Source organism: Periplaneta americana, chromosome 2 (genome assembly GCF_040183065.1).
Source record: "Periplaneta americana isolate PAMFEO1 chromosome 2, P.americana_PAMFEO1_priV1, whole genome shotgun sequence".
Classification (NCBI taxonomy): Eukaryota; Metazoa; Arthropoda; class Insecta; order Blattodea; family Blattidae; genus Periplaneta; species Periplaneta americana.
The window spans coordinates 169,217,971-169,244,098 of record NC_091118.1 but is presented as its reverse complement, the minus strand read 5'-3'; the positions used below and the strand labels follow the sequence as shown (position 1 = coordinate 169,244,098).

Here is a 26,128-nt window from a genome sequence, read left to right as displayed (position 1 = left end):
AACTGAGATACGGTAACTTTGTTATGCTGAACAATGCTGCAATGTCCTATGTGGTGATAGATTTATTTTGTACTAAAATTAATGAAGAATGAATATGGGGTTTAAAAAGGACATGTCAGCAACTATGGATATTTGCATCCTTATCAATAATTCTTTAAAAAACATAAAACTCAAACAATACCATAAGCTAATATCCGAGCACGAACTAAAAAACGTTATCACACTAAAATCAGGTACACAAATGCATTAATAACAAGATGATTCATCAAAAATCACTAAAACGAGCAATTAATAAAATTAGACCCTACGCAGTGTTTAAAAATAACTATAAAATTATAAAACAAATCATCTGGTGATTTAATAATAAAACTCTATAAAAATATTCGAATGTAGAAGGTCCGAAATGTCAAGTTTAACTAGAAGTGATATAAAATAACAAAAATAATCTCCAGATGTAGAGATTCCGGAGGGTAAGCAACAACATGTCAATAAAATCTAAATCACCTTGTCGAGTTCTGTACTGGATAAAAATCTCGGAACTGAATTTGCACAATTAAAATCATTTCCAAGAGTGTCACGTAGTCGGCCGAATTGCGTACTGATGCTGAAGACTGTCATATTTTCTACAATGTAGTAGAATATGTTCAACTGTAATTGGTACATGACAAACATAATACACTCCAATTGAGGCTCACCACTTAAGAGATCCGTGTGTCAGGCAACAGTGGCCTATCCTCAACCAGGTAAGTAAAACTTCATGTCGTGATGCTCTTGTAACAAATCCCAAACTCGAACAGTATTATTGATATTTCGCAATTTATTTCTCACTTATGCAGACCATTCTCCTTCCCACTGCCACCATATTTACATTTCAAGTACTTTTGTACATCTTGACAGCCAATATGCCAAACAGCCATTCCTGGCTCCTCTTGCTGCAGCATCTGCTGCCTCATTACAGGAAATCCCGACATGACTCTGAATCCACACTACTCCAGTCTCAGAATCAGAGCAAAATAAATTTATGAAGTATGATAGCAGGGAAATTGGGAGGGCCCCAGTACTGTCCTTTGCACCATAAATTACACTTTATCAGGAATTTATCCAGTTGTGTGTGAAAACAGCAGACACTGAGATTATATACTGCTCAAAAAAATTAGTGGAACAAGATTTGAAATCAATTCTTCATTGAACAATGAAAACGTAGAATGTTGTCCTTAGTACAGCATGAACTTCAGACACTATATTTTATAATAAATTACTTTCCATGGCCATTTACAATCAAGTTAATCAAAAATGATCATCTTACTCGATACTGCACAAAACAAAGTGAAAAAATCTGTTTCTTTATTCTAACAGTCATGAGTCCTCACGATCTTTACATGGATTTAGTACCTCATGTGGCCTCCAGGAGCATGAATTACTGCTTGGTATCTCTGAGACATGCTTTTCACAAGAGTGTAACAAGACTAGGGGCCCAATACTTGAAAGACAGAAGAAAAAGAAACTGGGAAAATATCCCCAGTTCAAAGGTCACCATTAATATAAAAATGTTGTTCCAAATGGTCTTATCAATTTGTTTCGTTGAAATGAAAGAAAAAAAACCATGCACACGCACGCATGCACACACACACACAGATCCCCCCCTTCCCTTTTCGTTAAGTCTATTTATTTCATTTCTTACTTATGTATTTTAATGGTAGTTTTTGGCAGTCTTCGTCCTTTCCTCTGTAATAAATATTGTGTTTAAGTTATGCTGATATTGTATTTTTTGTCAATATGCTACAGTCATGTCATTTTTATCATATCTTGCACAGCCTTTCACTGGGCACAGAGTGTGCATCAGTTTCAATATGCAAAAACTTACCTCCCACTGTAGTTTCTGTTTGCCTGGAGGCATGCCTGTTTCCTCATGTATCTTTGCTTTGATAACTGCCACCGTGTCTGTTAATGGTAGCGTCAGCGACAGCAACTGACCTTTCAATCTCCATTCTGGTTTTTCACTCATGTTAGGTACAGCTACCTTCAGTGATACAGGTGACTAGAAAGAAATAACATTAGTAAGAACTATGAGTAAAAGTGCCAACAGAAAAAATGTGTAGTTAAAATACAACTAAATGTCTGTCATAAACTGTGTAAAATAATCAAAAGAATTATCAAGTGTTTTTATACACATCCATCTTTTATTTTCCTGAAGATTATTTTTCCTTAAAAAAAAATCCATTACTTATTATTGTTGAACGTTGACACCTGATACCTGTATGTTGCCAAACTGATGAAGGGTTCAGGATTGTTTAATAACTACAATCTTCTGATATAAAAGAGGTAGGCTCAATTGCGCCACACAAACCAAATTTCTCGGGGTTGAATCGATTCGTCCTCTGGGTATGTTCCATTCCTTATAAACCAATGCTGGCATTCTAATCAATCTGAGTGTAGTATTTTCTACAACACCTATTTTACGTACCTTATACTTGGCCAAGAATTGAGCTTCAGGCATAAGTGACTCTTCTGTACGCATTTTTTTGCTTGGTGGCTCATCATCTGTGGATGTTCCCATTTCAGAAGGGTGTTTCATTGGCCCCTAGAAAAGATAGGAGCATAAATTGCAAAAAATTCTAAACAACAAGTACTGATACTTTGAGATCCATAATTTAGAACAGTACAAAATAGTGATTCACACAAAATTATATTTTAACAATTGTTTAAATCTTTCTCCTTATTTACAAATTACGCTAAATAAAACTCTGTTTAGGCTGTATCTTCTCTATAAGAACAATATATGTTTACTAGAACATCCCTCAAAATGAAAAATTCTAGAGACAAAAGCTTTTCGTCTCTTCTTCTTTCCTCACATGTATTACGTCTTCATAACCAAGAAATGGATTCGGAACACCTCAAAATCTGTGCTTCAGTGGCTGACCATGATAATATCTTTGAAAAATATTGGAGTGCAAGAGGTCAAATGACTTTATTGTCAAATGCCTGGCATCAGAAAACAACAACAACGTCTTCATAACCTGTTGTAGTCTAATTTCACCATTTGCTGCTACATTCTCCCAAGCAATGATTTCATTAGGCTTGTAATTTAAAATGTGATTTTAGAATCATCCATATGATCATAGCAATATCCATTCGAAACTTACAATTTTCAATTCAATTTTATATTTACTTACAAAGTCCAATATTGTCACAAGTTTTAATTCCTAAAGAATATAATATAGATGAAAGGTTTTTAAATGGTCATTCCTAAAACTAGATCTTATAGATAAATAAAATGATAGGCAAGTATGTTAAATACTGACTAATTATTATGCGGTAGATCGCAAAAAATACTTTTAACACTAGTGCAAAAAGTATTTTTAACAGTGACTTTCAACTGTTTGTGTCGATTGTAAATTGTTTCCCACCAGATGTTACATGAGAACAATCACAACTAATCACTAAAGGAGTTCAAATGACAGGCCTACTTTTCGAAATTACTGTTTTTGGTTAAGAAATGTAGACAAATGAAATAAATTGCTTCAACAACTATTTTATTGATAATTATACAGTCTATACAAAACTAGAAAGCATCGGAGAGAAACTGACCTTTGCGGATTCTGCTAAGTCAATATATTGCCTGTGTGAATTTTTAAAATTGCTGTCCATATTTTGAGTACTGTAACTTCATTTAGCGATATGATTGTGAAGAGATTAATTTATTATTCACCTTGAAGGATCATCAGAAATAGGATTATTAACATCTTTCGCCCTTTTTAAGTCATTGGGATAAAATGAAATAGGCCTAATATGAATTATTACTGATGCTAATATCTGAAATGCCTAGCTCAGATAAACCACATGCCCCACTATTTCCTGTACTGTTCGTCACATTATGACACTCAAATTTATGTAGTTTTGGCACTTCTCCACGAGACATTACTAGCTGATGTAAGATAGTCTATGGAGCTAAAAACTGTACCTTTCCTTTATAACTTCAAATTTATACCATGAAATCTTCATTACGGTTTATATTACTTATCATTTGCACACTGTTCCATTTTCACATTCCATCACTCTTTTATTACTTCAATAAAGATATTTGTTTAGTCACGAGTCTGTATGACACAAATTTACGAGTTCGCATCAGCAGCTCAGTTCAGACATGGCAGGCAGTGCAATCAGTCGCATCCACTACCCCACAACTTTACAATGTTGCTTCCTTCCTGCGCATCAGAGAGAGAGAACTGTCAATACCTTTCTAGTTTTGTATAGGGTGTAGTCAAGGAGTACTGATACCAAGGAAGACAACTGGCATTCGGGCATATTTTATTTTGAAATACAGTAGCTTTCCAGGTATAAAGAGAATCAATTTCTAAGTATGTCCCCCCCCCCCCCGCACCCAAAAAACGTAATTTTAGCTCAAATTGTTTCCTCTGTACAATTATTATAAATACCAACCAGGTTGTAGCACAAGGTTCAAGTAGCACTGCAATGGAGAACAAATTTTGCTTTTCGTCTGACTACCTCCATCTCCGTCTCGTATGTGACAGCGATATTACCATGGGGCGATTTCTCAGGGCATGCTAGGCTTGCTGCGCAAGTCCAATATTTTCGCAGAATGTGTATTTCTCAAAATGGGATTACGTACATTAAAGTTTATTTTGATTTTTGGAATATTGTATAGGCGTAATACCATCTGCAGGTTGCACACCGCAAGTATCGCAATGCTTGCTCGTTTCCCGGAGCTACAGGAAAGACGTAGAAATAGCGAGAATATAATGCGCGCGCAAGTGCCTTCCTCCTTAGTCCGTCCTAGGCGCACATGCTTCTGTTATGTGTTGTTTGAAGCTCTGGTCCGAGAGCTACACCAACAACTATTTAACTTTACACAGAGCAGTATTGACAGCGGGAATGTGCTGTGATCTGCGAGTGCAATGTAATTGTATGAGCGGAATGCATATGTTAGCTGCAGCATGTATTATTAATTCTTAAACTTTAATTTGAAGTATTGCAATGAGTTCGGAATTGTGTGTTATTGAAACATAATTAAATCCATTTTCTCGAAGAACTATTCAAGAGAAGAAAGACATTATAGAGAATATGTGCGCTTGTTTAGTGTTTGTTATATTATATCGAACTTCTACATCTGATAAGCGAATATGATCCATGACTCATAATGATTTTATAATTATAAAATAAATTATTTATGTGGGTCTGATTATTTTTATTAATTATGAATTATTATATCCTCCCATCTTCCCCTATGAATAAAAGAGCAAGCCTAACTTACGTGACTAGCATTCGCCCCTGGATATTACAACATTGCAGAGATTTGCTATTGGTTCTTGCCATATGCAGGAGGTTTGCATTTCAGTATAGCCATTTGGCAAACAATATGGCTAATGCCGAACATACACACTAAAACTTGTTTTCTTACAAGAAACATTTTGCTTTCCTTTACAAGCAGAAGTGTGATCAATTGTACACTTTCATATAGACATACTAACTGATCTGAAATATACTTACTGGTGGTGGTGGTTGTGGTGGAGGTGGCTGCATTTGAGGAGCTGGAGGAGCCATAAAACCAGGCATTGGTGGTGCTGGCGCAGCTACAGGGAAAGGTGGACGTGCTGGAACTGATCAATACACAGTAAAAATGTACTTAATATTTCAATTTCGGTTAGTTCTAAGAAGGCTTAAAAATATGTTGTTGTCTAGTGCCTTGCATTTGGCAATGAAGCCATTAGCAGGGCTTAAAAATATCCGAATATTTCAATGAGTACTATAATAATAAATTATGCAATGAGCCTATAATGATAGTAATTAAGACGCGAGTATGTTTGTTTATGAAACGAGCGTCTTAATTATTATCATTATAGGCTCATTGCATAATGTATTATTAAGACGTGAGTATGTTTGTTTATGAAACGAGCGTCTTAATTACAATTATAGGCAAGTTTCACATGACTTTTTATGCTCGACCATATTTCTAACTTGAAATTATTCAGAAGTATTCATTTTATCTGTATCTGACTGAAGATCGGAAGTGACCTTGTGCATAGCTCGTGAATTGTGAGATGTGCGCAGACGCGAAAGTATTGATTTTTTCCGAGGAACAATAATGTCATTGACCTTGATGTAATGTAGAGAATAACATGAACTAATTTTGATATAACCTGGAAATTGATTTAGAATTGAAAAACGAGATGACAAATTGAATTTATTTGAATATTATTTACAATTAACGCTAATTATTATAGTAACAGAACATAACCTTCTGCAACAGTATTGGATTTCCAGCCTCCGTGACGTTTCCCTCGTTGTCTTTCGATTGCATATCCAAGAATAATCGAAAACCTGAACTTTGATGAATAGGTGTACTTTACCAGGTGTATAATTACTACATTTCGGCATGGTCGAGCATAAAGTATGTTTAAATAAAATTATGTAACATTCATATCACACATTCATCATAACAGATTACTTTCATGACATTATATTATTAGTACAACTTAAATAGTTATGTGGCATTATAACAAACAAGAACATTTTTTCTACATGCCTGTGACTGAATCAGATTATATCCTAAAATATTTCTTGTAAGTGTAGAGAACTGCCATTAAAATGTATGAACTCACAACAAATTAAATGTAGGTAGAGAGAGAGAGAAAAACTCATCCGGCCTTAATTAAGGATGACCACGAGGATCCGGAAATGAATAGCAAACAAATACAATTAATTAAATATGAATAGTGTTATAAAAATAAAGTGTAATAATTAAGCACCATTGATTATCAATTGTAAAATAAAATCTTAGAAGATGACTAAATTATACTGATAAAAAAAAAGATTTTATTTAAAATTAGCATATCCTTAATTAAGGCCTTCTGAGTGGTATAAATGAAATTGTATAATCTGCAGGGAATCTTTGAGAATTTGCGAGATGATTTTTTGAATTTCAAAAGATGATATTGATAATTGTTTTAAAAAATGATATGTAAATTTTGGTAAAGAACTCCGAGCACCAAAAAATAAACCAGTCACTGACCAATTGAAGAAAGGGATGTTATACTTGGCACTAAGGTAGGGAATACAAGGTTCAGAAATGGCTCTCTTTTCCTGATCAACCTGATGAGCTTGGTTGAGATCTCTCTCCATGCGTATAGTTGGATCTATGATAATAGCCTTTTGTTGTTGCCTGTTTATTGCTATTATATCTGCTCTTCTGTGAGAGTTGTCTTCAGAAATACAGTGGACCTCTTCATGAACTTCCCAATCCTTGTTCCGAAGAAGACAGGCGATAGCTCCACGGACTCTATGATGCCTGTTGTTACGCAATAACTCTCCTTTCCGACAAAAGCCCAACACGTGGCCACGAGTTTCTGTCTCGTTGCAGCCTGGTTGACGGCAACGGGTCGTGCTGAAAGCTCTGCCAGGAACGGAGCGCACTGCAGTAAGGTTGCAGGACATCTTGATTGCATTAATATATTCTGAAGACGACAAATTCCTTTTGGTGCTGACCCATGAATTGGCTTTTGGATATTCTTCATAGATGACTACACCTTTCCCCTTATGAGGTAACTGACACCAGGAGTCAAACAATCTCTTTCGCAATTCATCACGTAGATGTATTCCAGTTGTTCGAGGTGTTATGTTGGCTTCAGGAATTTTCAGGCGCTTGAGAGCAGTTTTCTTCTCCTCTTCAAGATTCCTGACAAGAAGGAGATGAATAATTTCGAGGGAAAAATTGTTCCGGAGCCGGGTATCGAACCCGGGACCTTTGGTTTAACGTACCAACGCTCTACCACTGAGCTACCCGGGAACTCTAACCGACACCGATCCAATTTTTCCCTCTATATCCACGTACCAACCAAAGGTCCCGGGTTTGATACCCGGCTCCGGAACAATTCTTCCCTCGAAATTATTCAAATCAACTTTACAGGGAGTTATACCTGAAATCTTGATTTGCATAATACACGTCACTGTTCGTTAACAGAAAACCACAATTTAAGTCACACGGAGTCAGTGTGCACTCGAAGTTGGTTGCTTGACGGTTGTCAGCCCACTTTGAGGTCTGTGGATATAGAGGGAAAAATTGGATCGGTGTCGGTTAGAGTTCCCGGGTAGCTCAGTGGTAGAGCGTTGGTACGTTAAACCAAAGGTCCCGGGTTTGATACCCGGCTCCGGAACAATTTTTCCCTCGAAATTATTCAAATCAACTTTACAGAGAGTTAAACCTGAAATCTTGATTTGCAAGAAGGAGATGATCATCACTGACTTGTGAGAGTCGTTTACAGATGTTAAAATGCTGAATATTAGCTTCCCATTCAGCCTTAATAAGCCCTAGGCCACGTACTTTTTTTAGAAGAATATAGCAAGTCATTAGGTGTATCATCAGGAAGAGATATCATTTCTTTGACAGCACTTCTAATTACTTTATCCAGATCTTTAAGGAAGCTGTCAGGGAGCTGATCAAGTGGAGCACATTGCAAAGGATAGATGAGCCCAGGCCATATATATTCATTCACAATCTTCAATTTCTGATCAGGCTTCAGTAATGGAGTTTGTGTAAGATTGTTAAGATCACGTGTTAAATTTGTTATAATTTTCTTTTTATCTAAGAATATTTTGTCGCGAAAATCAACTCCCAGATATCGAATTGTTTCAGATTTATCATCAGTACTATGTATGGCTGATCCATGAAGTGAAATGAGAGCTCCTTTAGTTAAAACACCTCTTTCGAGAATTATACACTTGCTTTTAATAGTGTTAATTTCAAGACCTAGTTATCTAATTTACTTTCAGCCATATCAATGAGAGCTGTTGCTGACTTTTCATCTTTTCCAACAAGAGCCAAATCATCAGCAAATGCAAAAGCACTTAGGTTTTGAAGATCATTGGAAAGTGTAAAACCAGATTGGTTGCTAATTTCATGATCTGTTAAATTTTCAAGAACGCAATTCAATGCCAAATTGAAAAGTATTGGAGACAATGGAGATCCTTGAGCAACGCCTTGTTTTACGCTTATTGACTTGGTTTTTGTATGGTTAGTTTCTATTTGAATTGTATTATTAGTTAATAAGGAACCAATAAGTCTGAACAAGTTCTGCGGAACACCAGATGATTTAAGGGCTCTAAGAATATGTTCATGGCCAACAGAATCAAAGGCTTTAGACACGTCCAGAAACACGACACAACAGTCTTTCTTATTAAGCTTAGATGATTGAAGACAGCCATTTATTAAAGATGCATTGATATGAGTTCCAGGTATATTAATAAAACCTCTCTGATGAGCATTTAATACAATATAAGACCGAAGCTTAATGTCACGGGCTCTTTCAATGACTCTTCGAATGATGGAGTGAATAGTAATTGGCCTCCAATGTTTTAAATCGTTCACATTGTCTCTTTTATGGATTAAAATTGTACGTGCCAATTTCATGAATTTTGGAACATGATTAAAATGAAGCATAGTGTTTGCAAGCAGTGTAAGAAATTTGGTAGCTTTGAGATGCCTTAAAACGCGTACTGTTATTCTATCTGGTCCAGGGGAAGTGTCAACTTTAATACCAAATAACGCTTTATGAATATCACTCTTAGTAATCACTATATCTTCAGGAAATTGTATGGAATCTTCATCCTCATCAGAAAGAGGGGAGCTATTATTTGTAGTACTAAAAACATGTTCAAAATGTTCGGTTATCAGACATGTCGAGATTTTACAAGTAGCTTTGTGATTTAAATTATGTAAAACTTTTCTTGCTACTTTACGTCTTTGATTGTAAAATTGATACTGGGTTAGTTCATACTCATATTTTTGCCTATTTTTCATTTGCTGTCTCTTAGATTTCTTTTGTGGAGTGGATGTTATTTGATAATTACATTTACTGTTAATTTTACTTACTTTACGAGCTTGATAATGCTTCACGGCTGTGTGTTGGGGGTCCTGGCAATTCAGTCATTTGCTGTGTGAGAAAATGCCTAACATCTTCCATTAGAGCTTCAAAATCTTCCCTCGTTCCTACAGACTGGATGTGGCATAGCTTTTCTTCCCACTCTTTCATTGGATGAAAACTTATATGATCACTTTGTGTATTTTCTGGATAAGATATTACATCTTCACTCTGTTGGAAAACTTGAACAGGATCCTGATTGTTAACTACTACAGAATTTCGATTTGTTGTTTCGAGGGGTTTTTGCCAACTCTGTTGATATGTAGCTGAGGTGTCAGTAATGTTTTTGTTAGGTAAAATATTGCTTGCGTTATTAAAATCTGATGAATGAGAAAATGCTGTAGTATACCTATGTGCCAGTTTTTTTCTTCTCTCTTCTGGATGGGCTTTACTCATATGTATATTTATTCCTGCATTGGATTTACATAATTTTCCGCAAATTAGACAACGTGCTGCTTCTTCATTTGTGCTATCTTGTGACATTTTATAAGATAATTGTATATCAAACAAAATATTCGTATTTCACTATTGTGACTGACGCATTTCAACATTTAAATTTATAAAATACATAGTTCGATAATAATATGCACCAAAAAAAAAGTATAGACTATAAATTGTTTGTTCAGAAGCAAAAGCTTCGTAAGTTATTTATAATTATGTCCTTAGCAACCATGTATCAAATCCACAAACTATATATAAAAGTAAATTTCTTCTGAAGGAATGAAAAATAACTGTCACTAACATTCACCTATATAAATAAAACTGTATTCTTCAATATTATCACTTCGAACAATAAATACTTAATGATATTACCAAGAAAGACTATATTAAATTATAACTCCAGATCAAAACAATACCATTCAGTTCACAGCCTTCTAACACATCCAACTGGAGTTAACACCAATAGCATTCTGGGAAACCATGACAACGTACATTTATTATTATGTAAAAGCAACGTCATAAACGAAATTTAAATTTTAAACAATGTTCAATGACGTACAGATTATATGATATACAAATATAAGAATTATGATTTTTGTTAATTTTTTGCTTAGTTATAATTAAATGAGCGTGAACGAAAATAAAACTTACACTTCTACTATGCCATGTAAGAAACAATAACAAAAATTGTAAGAGCCATTTTTGTTATTTTTAAGTGGTTGTCAAAACAGGTTCTATGTGTGAAGCCCAAATAACCTATAAAAGTTATATGACGAAATTCGAAGTGAAATTAAGCCCTAGTTAATGTATGCAATCACAGTTGTCATCAATAGCATATGATTTGAATGGAGAAAAATCTCTCTCCTGAAAAATTTTGTTCTGTACCTTACAACCTTATTTGTCCACATTCTTCTATTATATAACAATAGATTTGTTTCTGCAGCCATTTCCAACACTTTGTAACGTTGGTAAGAAATTTAAACAAGTCATCACTAGGGAGCAGATTTTTATGTGCTAAAAAATTTAAATATATTTATTTTTTATGTGCTAAAAAGTACGAAAATATTTGCTAAAAATAAAAAAAAAAAAATTTTTTTTTAAACATAACAAAAATACCTTACTTAGCTTGGAAAAAAAATGTTACTAGGTATTCACCAACCACACTTGAGTGCTAGTAGTTGGCCGAGAATTACAGTGAACAACAAAGGTCATCTCCAAATTCTCCATCACAAATGCATGCCGATTATCTCTGAACAATGACTTATACTGTGAAAACGATCTTGCCACATCACAGGACGTCAGACGTGCATATTTAAAGAGAGGAATGTCACAAACACAAACACCGTCAATTTCACCAATATTTGAGCAACTTTACACATTTTTTTTATATCCACTGTTTTTCCCAAACACATTCTGGAATTTGTCCCTTAGTAATTGTGCTTCTGAACCTAGTAGCGAGTGCAATTTAATTTTCACGGCACACACCTCCCTGTTTCAGACAACAGGTTTTTGGATGTATCAAATTTTTTTATGGTGTCACACAAAAAGCTTAGATTTGCTAATAGGAAAGCCAATTCGTTTTTTAAACAACCATCTTTCAGTATATCTTGAAGGATATCGATTGATGAAGCCCGATAACAGGGAATCACAACATGACGTATTGCCTTACTTAATGGACATGAGCGAGAGGCGAGAGATTTGTTTAAATTAAATAATGTTCATATCCGACCTCTTATCTGTTGTGTTTCACAAACAAAGCATGGAATGAAATCATCTTCAGCAACGATAAACATTCCTAATTATGTGTTGCAAGATCTCTCCTCGTTGTCCATGTTAATTTATTCTCTAATAATAACACTGATACGCTGCCTAGCAGTTCTCAGAACTTGTGGCGATACTATTACAAAAATGGATCACGGATACTCCACACAGCGCTTAAAAATACGAAGCAACCAAGAATTCTTAAAAAGATAACGGACTTCTGAGTAACATACGAGGGGGATCCAGGAAATAACGACCGTTTTGTTGTTGTAATAATTAAAAAAATATATATTTATTTGAAAAAACAAAGTCTGTTACATAACTGAAGCTTCCTTTACTTCTCTACATAATCACCACCTACATTTAAACATTTGTCGTATCTGTTCACTAGCTTTAGAATTCCCGTGTTATACTCCTCTGCTGCCAGTTCATTAAGCCAGGTGTTCACTGTCTTCAACTCTTCATCACTTCCAAAGCCCATACCACCCAGAAAGTCTTTCAGCAATTCGTCGAGTGATGTGCGCCTGTCTTGCAAGATTCTGTCGTTCACTGTAGTCTTCAGGTCTTCTGTGATGAGTGATGGGCGTCCGGGTCGAGTTTCATCGTGGACATTTGTTCACCCATTGTTGAACATTTCGCACCATTTTCTCACATTTCTTTCATTCATTACAGTATCACCATACACTTCTTTCAATTGCCGGTAAATTTCTGCAGGTTTCAAATGTCGGGCATTCAAAAATCGAATCACACTCCTCACCTCACAGTCTGCGGGATTATCAATCACGTCGTTCATTTTGAAGTAACACAAAATGCACAATGGCGACTTGTTGCAACCAGTAATCACAACATTATGAGAACACATGTTAAGGAAGCCAGTTGACCTTCAAACAAGGAAGGGGAGTCAGCTGAGCGGCGGGTATGCGCGAACTGTCGTTATTTCCTGGATCCACCTTGTAATTTATTTATGTTTTAAAATGATTAAAAGTTCTTGTAAAAAAAATTATTTAAGTAAAAAAACTCCAAGATTTATGTGTTTATAATAGATTTCCTGAAAATATGTATTTACATAATTTTTTTGTGAAAATATGTGTTTTTATGTGAAATAAAATTCGGGTTTTAAACATGAAACTTCATGGTCGGAATTTTTAACTTTGTTAATTGTGTTTTATCACACGCAAAAATAATATTTAATTACATAAAAATCCGTTCCTTAGTCATCATCTCTTGACCAAACATTAATTTCGGTTCAAATGACAGTTTCCCTAAAGACCTCCTGATAGAGGACTATAGATAAGATCGTTTGTAGAAAATTAAGCAGGTTAGTTTCATCATGACAATGGGGGAAATAGTTTTTCAATTAGGTGAAGAAGTTTTTGTGAGAGATTATAGGGGTTTAAACACGGCATCGTGAGCTTCAGCTATAATTGTGAAGCCCTTAGGAAAAAGAATGGTGAATGAGTACAATATTTTATGGATGACCCATACAGATTAAATAATCAGAATTAGAAAATGTTATACTGAAAATGAAGTGTTAACTAGAGATAATAATAGGTTTGTTTCAGCTTGGTTCAGAATCAATTCTGAACTGACTATTCATGCACAGTAGCTCAATGCATTCCAACAAGACTAGAACTCATTCCGAAACGATTCCAAACTCCCAGTTACTTGTTCCAACATGCTTTAGAACTCGTTCGGAATGAGTGAAATTGGTTCTGGATTAAGAGCAGGAACTGGAAATTCTGAACTCTTGACGCATGTACAGATGGTTTAATCTGAAGTTAAGGTTAAAATGCTTCGAAAATAGGCAGGTTGAAATTAAAAAATAGTCCATCATGAGGATTTGGAAGGTGATAGTGATATATTTTAAGACGAATTAAGTTCGGAAGATGAATACAATTTTAATATGAGAAGAAACTCCAAGGCTGTGAAACAACAGTTCAAGAAACGATCCAACAATGTAAAATCCCAAACAAGTTCTGAGATTGTACAAACTGGCGCAGGCGTTGAATGGAGTTCGGTATTAGTTCATAACACGTTCTGAACTGCTTATTGGAACAAACCTAATGATAAATGGGGGTGATGAAGATGTTATTAGACATAGTAATTGTAGTCAAGGTGAGGATGAAGTGGTGGCTCATGGATTAAGAATCATTTACTCTGGCGTTCTAGTAGGAAAGTTAATACTCTTGATACACTGCGATATTATGAAGTGATCGTGATTTTTATTTGATGAATATAATGTTTACTGAGGATTCAGATTTGATGAATTGTTGCTGATTCTATACTGAATGTTAAATGGCTGCTCTTTGCTTGAATAAATAACACAATATATTACACTGCGGACGAATTTTCCAATTATAGTCGCGACACTGTTACTCCCAGCTTGACTACTCCTCTTTGCTTACATCTTAGGAAGTCAAGGCTCTATCTATAGGAAGCGTGAAAAACCGGGTAAGTCCACTTTTTGTGAAATATGAGTTATTAGCATGTATCGATTCCCAGTGCCGAGTTTTATAACGTGAAAAACTGGGGAAGTCTAATACCAATTAGTATAGATGCTACAGCATGGTGAAATAACGGGTAGAACAGAAATTGATGCAAAATTGTTGGTAAGTCGACTAAGCTTGTTATTCACCTGCCAAGTACAAACGAGCAAAAGCATGTAAGTCTAATTACATCACTATTCATTTGTCAAGTCTTCATTTTGGTTGCGTGAAAAACCGGGTAAGTCGAATTACTTAGTTATTATAGACCTTACAGTTTCGTATCAAGAAAGGAGCAGTGCGGTAAGTTGATTTGTTCTCTTCTTCACGTCCGCATAATTTCTTCCGTGTCGAGTTACCAAACATTTTGCTTATCAGTTTTCAATAAGGAAAAGGGAATCAATAATAGAAACAATAAGAACAACCATATTCGGAAAGAGAACGTCAACAATATGGATCGGAATTAAGTTTCAGGCATTACTTTTTTCTTGTTTTAGTAGCAGACAGGCGCGAACCAAGATATTTCTGTACCCACAACAATCACAAGCCAGCCAAATCATAACTGCCTTGTGAATGAGCTGTGAGTTGAACATTTATCGTATGGTTTAATGTCACACAGTAGCAAAGTGAACTGTGGTTCGACTTACACAATGTCACATCGTGCACGTCTTTTTGTTAATCTAAGTTTAAAAAATACTCACAGTGATAACAGTTGTTTTGAAGATGCTAAGAGAAGGAAGATAACTTTTCCTCAGGAAATTGCTGATCACAGTGGTAATGGTAAGTGATATTGTTTCTAACAATGTTGACAGCTTGACACAGTATTTATCTCATATGCTACTTTCTTGGTACTTTAATTCAGCGGTACCCAACCTGTGTCTCACGGACACCAGGAGTCCGTGATAGATTCAAAAGCGATTCCCAAGCCAAGATGTATTTTCAAAAGTATTTTAATTATTAAGCCTAACTTTAACTTTTTCTATTGCTTTTCTCAGCTTCTTGGAATATTTATTTGTTATGCACCACTCTGTTACAGAGTTCACCAAAAATGCTTCCGGCTATAAGTTAAGCATTTTAAAATGAACCGAATTCGAGTATGAATGTTAAGGTGTCTGTGACACTCAAAAAGTTGGAAACTCCTCTTTAATCGACTGTTGTTCAATATGCGGCTCATGGGCAACTTGTAAGCATAAAGACATTTAAAAGACAAAACATAACTTAAAATCCGAATAAAGCAAAAGATAGTTACAAATTATCAGGTGTATGTTCGACATTCATTCTATCATTGCTGTAAAAAACATTGAAATCATGAGCTGATATGAAAGTAAACATATGGCGGACTGTGCGTTACAACTTTAGGACCCTTATTTTTAGGTACATTTCCACTGGCTCCTGCACAAAAATCATGCAGTGAAGATCTACTAAATATATTTGGACCAGATGTAAATGAGTGTACTAAGCTTGTAGATTTCGATTCCGATGATAGTGTAAAAGATCCAGACTACCACCCTGATGAAGACATAGCAAACAATCAATTTTACACCGCAATGGCTGAGAGTGAGGAGGAAGAAAATTCTGAAGACACGAATGTATTCAACAACGATCAGGACCAGCAGTCCGAAAATTCTGAGCCAGATGCTGCTGTTCAGAAGAAAAGGACTATGAAGGACAGACAAATTAACAAGGAACTGAGGAATAAAGGAAAATCCTATGTTTCAGAAAAAGGGAAGGAAGTGAAAGCAAGGGAAATGCTTCCCCTTAAACCATGCCGAATGAAGTGTCTGGAAAAGTTTATGGAAGAAGATCGCCAAAAGTGTTTTGAGGAATATTGGGCTATTGGTAATCATGATAACAGGGTGAGATATATTTCCTCATTGATAACAATTAGTAAACCAAAGACTCATCGTGTGGTTGAAGACAATGCCAAGTTAAGGGAAATAGTTTGTAAATATGAAATTATAATTCAAGGCAACAATCAGGCCATCTGCAGGGAATGCTTTCGCAGAACATTTGGGAAAACAACCGGTTTCATTGAATGGGTAACTAGTAAGAAGAAGGAATCGTTTTCTGGAATTATTGCGCCTGATGGCAGAGGAAAGTTTGCTCCTGCAAACAAAACAAAAATGGAAGATTTACAGTCAGCAGAAAGTCATATTCTCTCCTTCCCTAGCTATGAGAGTCATTATTGCCGAAATAGAAATTCTAAGCGGTTTTTGTCCCTCTGATCTTAATATGTAAAAAATGTATGATTTGTACAAAGACTGTACTAAAAATCCTGTTTCACTGAAAATTTATTCTAGATGCTTCCATGAACTTGATCTAGAATTCAAAAAACCTAAACAAGACACTTGTCACAAATGTGATGTACTGAAAATGAAGATCAACACTTTGCAGGAGAAGCTAGGGACTCTGCAACACAAGAACGAGATACCCACCACAAGGCTGCGGAGGAGTCATATGAAGCCAAGAGACATGATAAGGAAGTGGCTCAGAAAGATGACAGAAAAGCTGTATTACCCTTTGATTTGCAGCAGTGCCTACCGACACCTTACCTTACAGCATCAGTTTCCTTTTATAAAAGGCAATTATGGACATTCAATCTGACAGTCCATAATCTAGTCACCAACGAAGCTACATGTTTTATGTGGAATGAAACCACGTCTGGAAGAGGGGCTAATCAAATAGGTTCCTGTCTCTATCAGTTTATTTTGCAGTTGCCAGACCATGTAGAAGAGATCACAATTTATTCTGACTCTTGCGGGGGACAGAACAAAAACAGCAGCTACGTTTTCTTTTGTTATTGACAAGAGGCCTAACAATCGTGAAATTCACCACAAGATTTTGGTGAGTGGGTATACTCATATGGAGTGCGATGCAGACCATGCAGCTATTGAGAGAGAAAAGAAGAGGACAGGGATGAAAATAAACCATCCAAATGATTGGTATCAGCTCGTGAGGTCTTGCAAACGTAAGAAGCCATTCAAAGTATTTGTGATGGAGGGACAACATTTTCTAGACTTCAATTCCTTGACGAAAACAAGTGGGCCCTACCTAATGAAGAAAGTTGATACAGAAGGTAATAAATTTCTGTGGACCAGCACTCACTGGCTGAAATACACTCGAGAGACAGCGAAAATATTTTTCAAGAGTTCTCTCTCCGTGGAAGAATCTTTCTGAGAACTATCTATCCGTAGACGTGGCAAAAGTACATTACCCACATCACTGCCTATGATTCATGAGGGTCCTGTTTCTGTCAGTGCTGAAAAGAAGGACATCTTGGAACTTTTACCACTGATCGACAATGTCTTCCATGACTTCTACAAGAACTTGAAAGTTGACAACATATCCAATATTGACCCGGATTTAGAGGAACTGGATGCAGATGCGTAACATGTGTAATAACATGTGTAATAACAAAAGGTTTTGTAAATATCTTATAAGACATTATTGTATTATGCCAAAGTTCTTATACTGTATTATTCAATATTTTGAAAAGTAGTGAAATAATAATTAAAATGGATGTTTATGTATATATGTAAATAATGTTTTTTTTTTTTAATTTGTACATAAATATGTAAGTCCCTGTAAGAATTTAACAATAGACGAGAAAAATTGGGTAAGTCACTTTAAGCCAAGAACCTTTAGTGATAGATAACTGTAAACATTTCCTTTTGAGAGCCCGTATGTGAATACATATTTATGCAGGATTTCAATTCCCCAAATTAATTACACGATTTAGGAGAGTCTTGTGAACTTTGTTTTCTTCCTCCTTTAAAATTTGCTTTTGGAGACTTACCCGGTTTTTCACGCTTCCTGTAGCTATAAAGTCCAGGTAGGTAGTATCGTTCGCCATTTCTGTTCTTTCGTTGCCGAGATACAAGACGAGGGATCTATTTGCCACACTGTTAAACATTATCATGTCGTCGCTCCTATGATAATAAATCAAACGCACTGTAATTGAGCAAATAATTGAGCGGCAATTAACGTCCTCGTGTGCTTTTTGCGAATGCCAATGAAAGAGCCAAAATGGCAGGCGATTATATTACCGGTAAGTATTTATCCAGCCTTAGGAAATGCAAGACGTCTTCATCAGCAAATCACAAGACACACACGTTTAAATGTAGCCGACCTGCAACGTGATTGGCTGCCGGAAATTAGAGTTAGACTATAGTTCTGAGATTGTACACAACTGGCGCATGCGTTGAATGAAGTTCGGTATTAGTTCGTAACACGTTCTGAACTGCATATTGGAACAAACCTAATGATAAATGGGGGTGATGAAGATATTATCTGACATAGTAATTGTAGTCAAGGTGAGGATGAAGTGGTGGCTCATGGATCAAACATCATTTACTCTGGCATTCTAGTAGGAAAGTTAATCTTCCTGATACACTGTGATATTACTGAAGTGATCGTGATTTTTATTTGATGAAGGAATATAATGTTTACTGATGATTCAGATTTCATGAATTGTTGTTGATTCTATACTGAATGTTAAATGCCTGCTCTTTCCTTGAATAAATAACACAATATATTACACTGCGGACGAGTTTTCCAACTAGGATGCATGCATATGAGACTGACAAAGTTTTGAACAGAATGTAAATGTTCAGTATTCTTACCCATTATTGGTGGCTGTCTCATAGGCATCATCATCATTCCTGGCTGTGGAGGCAGAAGACCTGGTGGAGGAGGCAATGCTGCCATGGGTGGCAGGGCCATAGGGGCGGGAGGAGGGGGTGGAGGGGCTGGTTGTTGTGGAGGTGCTGTCACTGGTACAGGTGGTGCTATAGGCTGAGGTTTGGCTTGAGTAACTGGTGGGGCCTGTGGCTTCGACGTGGCAGGTGTGGGTGGCTTAGCTGTTGTTGACATGGGAAGTGGAACAGCAGGCTTGGTGCCCGGTGGAGGTGGAAGAGCCTGCATGCCAGTAGTTGGTCTCGAGCCCACAGGTTTCGGCCCAATCTTTTCCTTCTCCTCATCAGGCAGAAGTCCCTTCACTTTGTGAATCTGATGGATCTGCTCCTCTAGAGTGATGTTGGCTCGTGCTGCTCTTGTTGCGGCTTCCACACTAGATGTATGACCATCCCAAGTTACCTGTGATGTCATAGATATCATCCATTAAGAGATATTACAACTAGAAGAATATCATCGAAATGATAGCCGTCCAAATCTTGGATTTAAAATATCGGCATCAATTCAAATGAACAAAAAAGAAATGTAAATTAATGTTAAAAAAAATACATAATGAAATTTTAAAAAAGAATATTCTGCGACAAGATTTGGTAGCTATCAAAACGATAAAAATTTATTGAAAATAAATAATATACATTGAATATTACAAAGATGAATAGAGATGGTGATTGATGATGTTCAATGAAGATTTTAAAATGGTTGATGCAAGTGTCTGACGAGTCTTATCAGGAACATTTAATTTTCTGAGGATCTCCAATGTAAATTTGGGAATTGTTCCTCGCGCACCAAACATAAGTCCAATGACATTCCAATCTTGAATTTTTTTTTTTATCCAATGCCACCAGGTTGTCTTTTCGACATTTCTGGTCTTCTCTCCTGGCTGTGGCTTAATTGTAACCCACTTCTGAGGTTGGGGCGCCTGGAAGGCGGAGTTACATTACCCCGATGATGTGATAGGATGATTATGATAATGTAGTGCCAGGAGAGGTCTTAAATCTAAACTTAACCTACATTCCAGACCATGGACGAATACAGGAATAATCCCCTTTAAGGAAAAATTCCTGTGCTCTTACTGGGAATCGAACCCAGGACCTCATGAACTATAGCCAGAAGCTCTGACCACTAGACCATGAGGCTGGTCAATCTTGAATATTATTCATATGACTGAGATCATCACAGCATGGAAGGTAAATATCGCGTTTCTCTTCATGTACCTGCTTTGGTTGATCTTCATTAATTTCGAACCTTACAGTGGGGTCAAGAATGAGACCAGTTTTTTTTTTATCTCGGTCAATTATTATGATGTTAGCACGCCGTGTAGATCCTTCCGTAGAAAGACATTGAACTTCCTCATATACTTCGTATTCACCATGTTCCCTTAATCTGTTAGCAATTATTGAGCGGATTGTGTTATGTCAAACTGTTTACAGAATAATACGATTAATTTTGAGATAAACATCTTAACACATTACAGATATTCAGATAGTCATAATTTCACAAAAGTTTATTCTATATTTTGACAAAATGAGAGTATAACAGTGAATCTCAAAACTGACAAAGCATGGACTATAGGACAAGAGACTCCTCAAGAGAAACTGATGCAGAAATAAAACTCATGAGTACAGCATGCAGACGTAAAAAAATGGGTCATAAACAAAATAAGGAAATCCTAAAAGAACTTCAAATAGAATGAGCCATAATCTGAAACACTACACTAAGGCTAGGCCAAGGAGGAGGTGCATAGAAGGAAACAACGCAATTCGGATCATAGAATGCAACAATTTCATTATGTTCTACAATGTTCCAGTTGCAGTTGGCAGTAGCAATATACCAGTTCGTTTAATAAAATGTGTCGAAAATGCTGAACCATATATTTAAATTTTAAAATTATGTCAAACCTCAAGGAGTGGTGTATATTACAGTGTTAGTTTCAACAAAGCCAATTAATAAATAAAGAAGCTATAATCATTTAACAATAGGAAGTGATTTATCACATACTGTATTGTGTGAAAAATTATTTTAAGTATAATGTTTGGTTTTGGGAATTCTAGCAATGTTATTGGTACTGAATCAGCACATAATTGCTTTGTATTTATTAAAATAAAGAGCCGAAATTATCTGTATCAAAAAATGTCGCTATAGAGGCCCATACTTTTGTTAGTTAATAAAGTGTTTTGACAAACAGTATCCAATCATTAATGTTTTAATTAAGAAAGTGTGTTACATTCAAAATCTAAACAACATGTTTTGACTACTCCATCACAGAAAAATTTTTTTCAATGATATACCAAATAAGTTTTTTCTTCTTTTAAAAAACCTAAAATTAGATACTGTATTTACTCATGTATAGGCTTTATTTATTTATTTATTTATTTTATTTTTTTTTGCAGATTTTGATCCTCCAAAACATATGTGGTGCTATTATACGAGAAATTATGTAGACACTGCACAAAAGTTAATATTCAGCACTAGTAAACCTCTATACATTATTGTTTCTGTATTACAAAGCAATTTTTAAATGTTACGTTGCAAAATATCTTTAATGATTCCCCTCTCCACCCTCCATAAAAAAATATTGGATGGGGCCATTACATATGCAGGTCGAAAACACGAGTAAATACAGTATTAAGTATTTTTCTAATCCTCTAAATATATTATTTATAATCGCATTTCATCATAATGAAATTTGGCTCTAACAAATCAATGTTTTTCACTTGCTCAATTTCAATATGCTGAAATTGCACTGTATTATAATTATCTGACCATAGAGAGAAAATGGAACTATCAAAGACAAACATTGAAAATCCCCCCAGTCTTCTATTTATTTAATATAACACTCAAGACACTAGTAACATGTACTAGGGACTGAAACTTAATCAACTAAAGAAGAACAAGAAGAAAAAGAGAGGAAGAGAATAAAGAGAGGAAGAGGAAGAGAACACACTGTATTATTTCTATCAATTTACCTTCTCATCTTTACGTTTGTCCTCTTCTCCAATCTTCTTACCAATAGCAGTTTCCTCATCACCCACACCGAAAATATCAGTACGACGCTCTGCCAATTGTTTCAAGCTAGCCTCGATAGCTGAGCCTGTACAATACAAATGTTGGAATATGAAAATGATGTACAATCAATCCACTCGCATGTAATGTAAATATTAATATGTGTGTGTGTGTGTGTGTGTGTGTGTGTGTGTGTGTGTGTGTGTGTGTGTGTGTGTGCGCGCGTATGCGCATGTGTGTAGAGTAGATAGTTGAAAAAAAAAACAATTTAATGCCATATAGCATCAAGTTCTTAATATGCTGTTTTCTGCACAAGCTTTCAACATACCTGGAGCATACACAGTTTCCTGATTAATCTTATCCTGAATTTGTCTATCTCTCTGCTCCACCCAGCGTGGATCCAACAATCCAATTCTCATATGCTCCTGGACTTTGGTTGCTGGAATTTTCTCTCCCGTAAGAGGAGAGATAAGCAATTCATCTGGAGCTGGAGGACGTGTTGCTTTCACAGCTGGAAGAAAGGAAAAAATAATTGTAATAATTGAAATGCATTCGATATTCTATGTCAAGAACTATCACCACTGAACAAAGAAGTGGCTGACATGAGCTCATTAACAGTTCCCTTGTTCCAAAAAGACGCAAAATTATTCCTTCTTAGAACTGGGTTTCGTCCTTGGTGGAGGCAAAATTTGTTATGTTTTCAGCCATATCAACTATTACAGCTATGGTGCACATTCAGCTTCTTATATAAAGAGTATCGAGAGTTCTTTATTTAAGCTAGAGGAACTGCAGTGTGATATTAACCAGACTCTTTTCTTAATGCTGAGATTACAAAAGCTGAGAGCTCTGCTTCTTCTAAACATGCGAAAAAGCTGAGGCTCACCTTGTTTAGGATCATATCCCTTCTTAACCACCACTTTATCAGGAGTAGGTGGCAATGGAGGTGGCTGCTGTACTTCACGAGGTGGCATTGATGGCACAGGAGGAGCTTTCTTTGCAGTTCCACTTGAAGCAGCTGGTGCAGGTGGCGGAGCGTCATCTTCTTCCTCGCTTGATTCTTCCTCCATGTCTTGAACCTGCAACACGAAATATCATAGAAATTAAACACTTCTTACATTTAAAATAATGGGCATTCAGCAATGATAATACATATGAGCTGCTGAAAGCAGAAATATGTAAAAATTGTAAATGAGGGTTAAAGTAAAAGTTCTGTAAAATATAGTGCACGGTAGCAATTCATATCTCCTTCGTACTATCCTTGATTATTAGTATGTCCAACTAAAATTGACCATTTCACTAAAAATATAAAGTAAAACCTTGGATTACGAAGCAGCAGTGGTGGGGGGGACCTACTGTTGATCGACTGACAGAAACATCGGGAACATTTGCCAGGATTCACTGTATTTCATGACAAATGGATTAGGACTAGAGGCACTGAGATGGATCTCATAATGAGTAGTAATAATTACAGAGTATAAACAATATAAGCTGTCAAGCTTATACAGGTAATACAGCACAGTACAGTGAACAAAAGAAGATTTCATCTTTCAAAATATGTCTAAATCTTGTACAGTAGAACCTCTATTATCCGTCGTAATGAAGGGGATAGGCTGAACAGTTAATCGAAAAAATCGGATAATCCATACCATGAAAAATTTTCGTAAATTCCTCCATGGTCTTGTATTTAACATGCTAGATAGTGGATCAGACGTCTACTAATTTAGGTAAGTCTGGTTGTCAAAGACGGATTTTTAAGGGAAAGTGTCTGTCTGTGGAAAGATAGGAATAATGGAGGTCTCGTGTTGTAGATTTACATACTTTATACACTCCAATCTCTGAGAGAGAGATGGGTCACAGTTTCTCTTTCCCCAAACCACTCAATTTTTTAGGCCTACACTTTTTTTCGGTACTTAGCACAACAAGATTTATTTTGACACCTGCAGAAGAATTTTTATACAGAAGTTATACAATATGACAACTCGAACTGTAGACCACACTGTGTGATAAAGTCTTGTAATAACACTCTAGAAAAATAACGTGCTAATATAATGTATAGTAATGTTTCAGCAGCAGAAAAAAAAAATTAATAATAAAGCAAGAGAAAGACATACAGATAATCCAAAAATCGGTTAATAAGGTGACGGATAGTTGGGGTTCTACTGTATGTCAGAAACTGTATAGAATTAGCTTTTCCCCGCCATTTTCTCTATCCATTTTGCTCGCTTCACATAACCCCCTCTCTCTTATCATATAGTTGCAGGCTCAAATATGTCACATGTTTTCTCTTTCCCATTCATTAATTTCATTTCCTCGTTTGTGCACTTTTGACTTTGATGATTTACATTTAGGTCACTTACTTTAAACCATACTGACCTGTGTGTTATCTTTTGCTTCCTTGGCTTCCTGATCTTCTTCCTCCTGCCTTTCTTCGCCTCTCTTTTCTTCTTCTTCACCTTCTTCCTCTTCCTCCTCTTCTTCTTCCTCTTCACTCTCAATCTGCATTGCAATGTCATCACCTTCTTCTATGCGTTCCTGAAGATAAATCACATATATTCAGCACAAACATAACAACTCTAAGCATCATAATTTTTTAATTAAAGATTATTTTATATAGAACTCCATATAAAAAATTGAAGTTATTTTAGTTCACATACAAATGAAGACAATAAACACACAAACTAGAGAAAAGAAAGTAGAATAAATAGCAAATAGGCGAAATGTGGCAATCAAGAATATTATTAGTAATTCTATTAACATGGCTGAAATACTGAAGGTATTATCCTATATATGCACCTTCTTTTTTCACTGCATCCAATAAAAGACTTTCCACATAGCTAATCAATTACAATTCTAAATGAGTCTTTAAAATGCATCATGAAAACATATATACATTCCAAAATTCGCAACTGATCTTCACAAAGACTGTCATATAACAAACAATTTTCCGACTATATATAATTTTTTTTTCATACTGCCTTGAAGAGAACAACAACAATGTCCATGGAATATCGTTGCTTTTAAACTGACCACAAGTTGCAAAGCAATGATGAATATAAAGAGTGTGTTATAGATATTTGCACACATTTTATGTATTCCCCTCTAATTATAAACTATTTGTTGTTCAATTGAAACAAAAGTTACTGATTAACGTTTTTGAACAAGTAATAACAGCTTTGTTGTGTTAATATTATGGTAAATTACCTGGCTGACTAGTTTCGACGTGGTTTGCATCATTCTCCGAAACTGAGCGAGTTTCAGTGCCATCTTCTGGTTTCTTGTTGTGGTGGAGTGTGTTCATGATTGTGTAGAAACAAGAAACCAGAAGATAGTGCTGGAACTCACTACGCTTCAGAGAATGACGCAAATCACATCGAAACTAGTCATCCAGGCAATTTACTGTAATATTAACACAGTAAAGCAGTTATTACTTGTTAAAAATCGTTAATCAGTGAATATACAAGTCTTGAAAGAATGTATTCAAGAATGGAATAAAAAAAAGTTATTGTGTTTAATGACATCCATTCTTAGTTTTCATATTGACATCTCGGGGTCATCTAAACAAAATAAACTTTGAGAATTTTAATAATATAACTAAAATAGCATGTACAAGATTATTTGGATTTAGAAATAAGCTTGCAGGTATTACATTTACAATTAAAAAATACAGATCTTAAATAAAATGCAAGGATTTGTGATTACTGATAAAAATTACACCACAGTCCATCCACAATCCTGACAGTGAACCAAACGGATGCTCAGACTTCACATTCACATGTACCTTCGCCAAAATATGCATTAGTATTAGAGTAACAA

The 26,128-nt window shown here is 35.7% G+C and overlaps 1 protein-coding gene across 1 annotated transcript in view; it reads right to left on the bottom strand.

Moving 5' to 3' along the window:
• Positions 1–26,128, bottom strand: part of Sf3a1 (splicing factor 3a subunit 1) — a 41,678-nt gene that overhangs the window by 854 nt on the left and 14,696 nt on the right. The window contains exons 7-14 of the mRNA XM_069818873.1: positions 24,689–24,847; positions 23,199–23,391; positions 22,644–22,826; positions 22,279–22,403; positions 19,243–19,714; positions 5,509–5,618; positions 2,465–2,581; positions 1,865–2,038 (exon numbers count right to left, since the gene is read on the bottom strand). Of these exons, the coding sequence (XP_069674974.1) occupies positions 1,865–2,038; positions 2,465–2,581; positions 5,509–5,618; positions 19,243–19,714; positions 22,279–22,403; positions 22,644–22,826; positions 23,199–23,391; positions 24,689–24,847 (1,533 nt within the window). The remainder of the gene's footprint in view (positions 1–1,864; positions 2,039–2,464; positions 2,582–5,508; positions 5,619–19,242; positions 19,715–22,278; positions 22,404–22,643; positions 22,827–23,198; positions 23,392–24,688; positions 24,848–26,128) is intronic.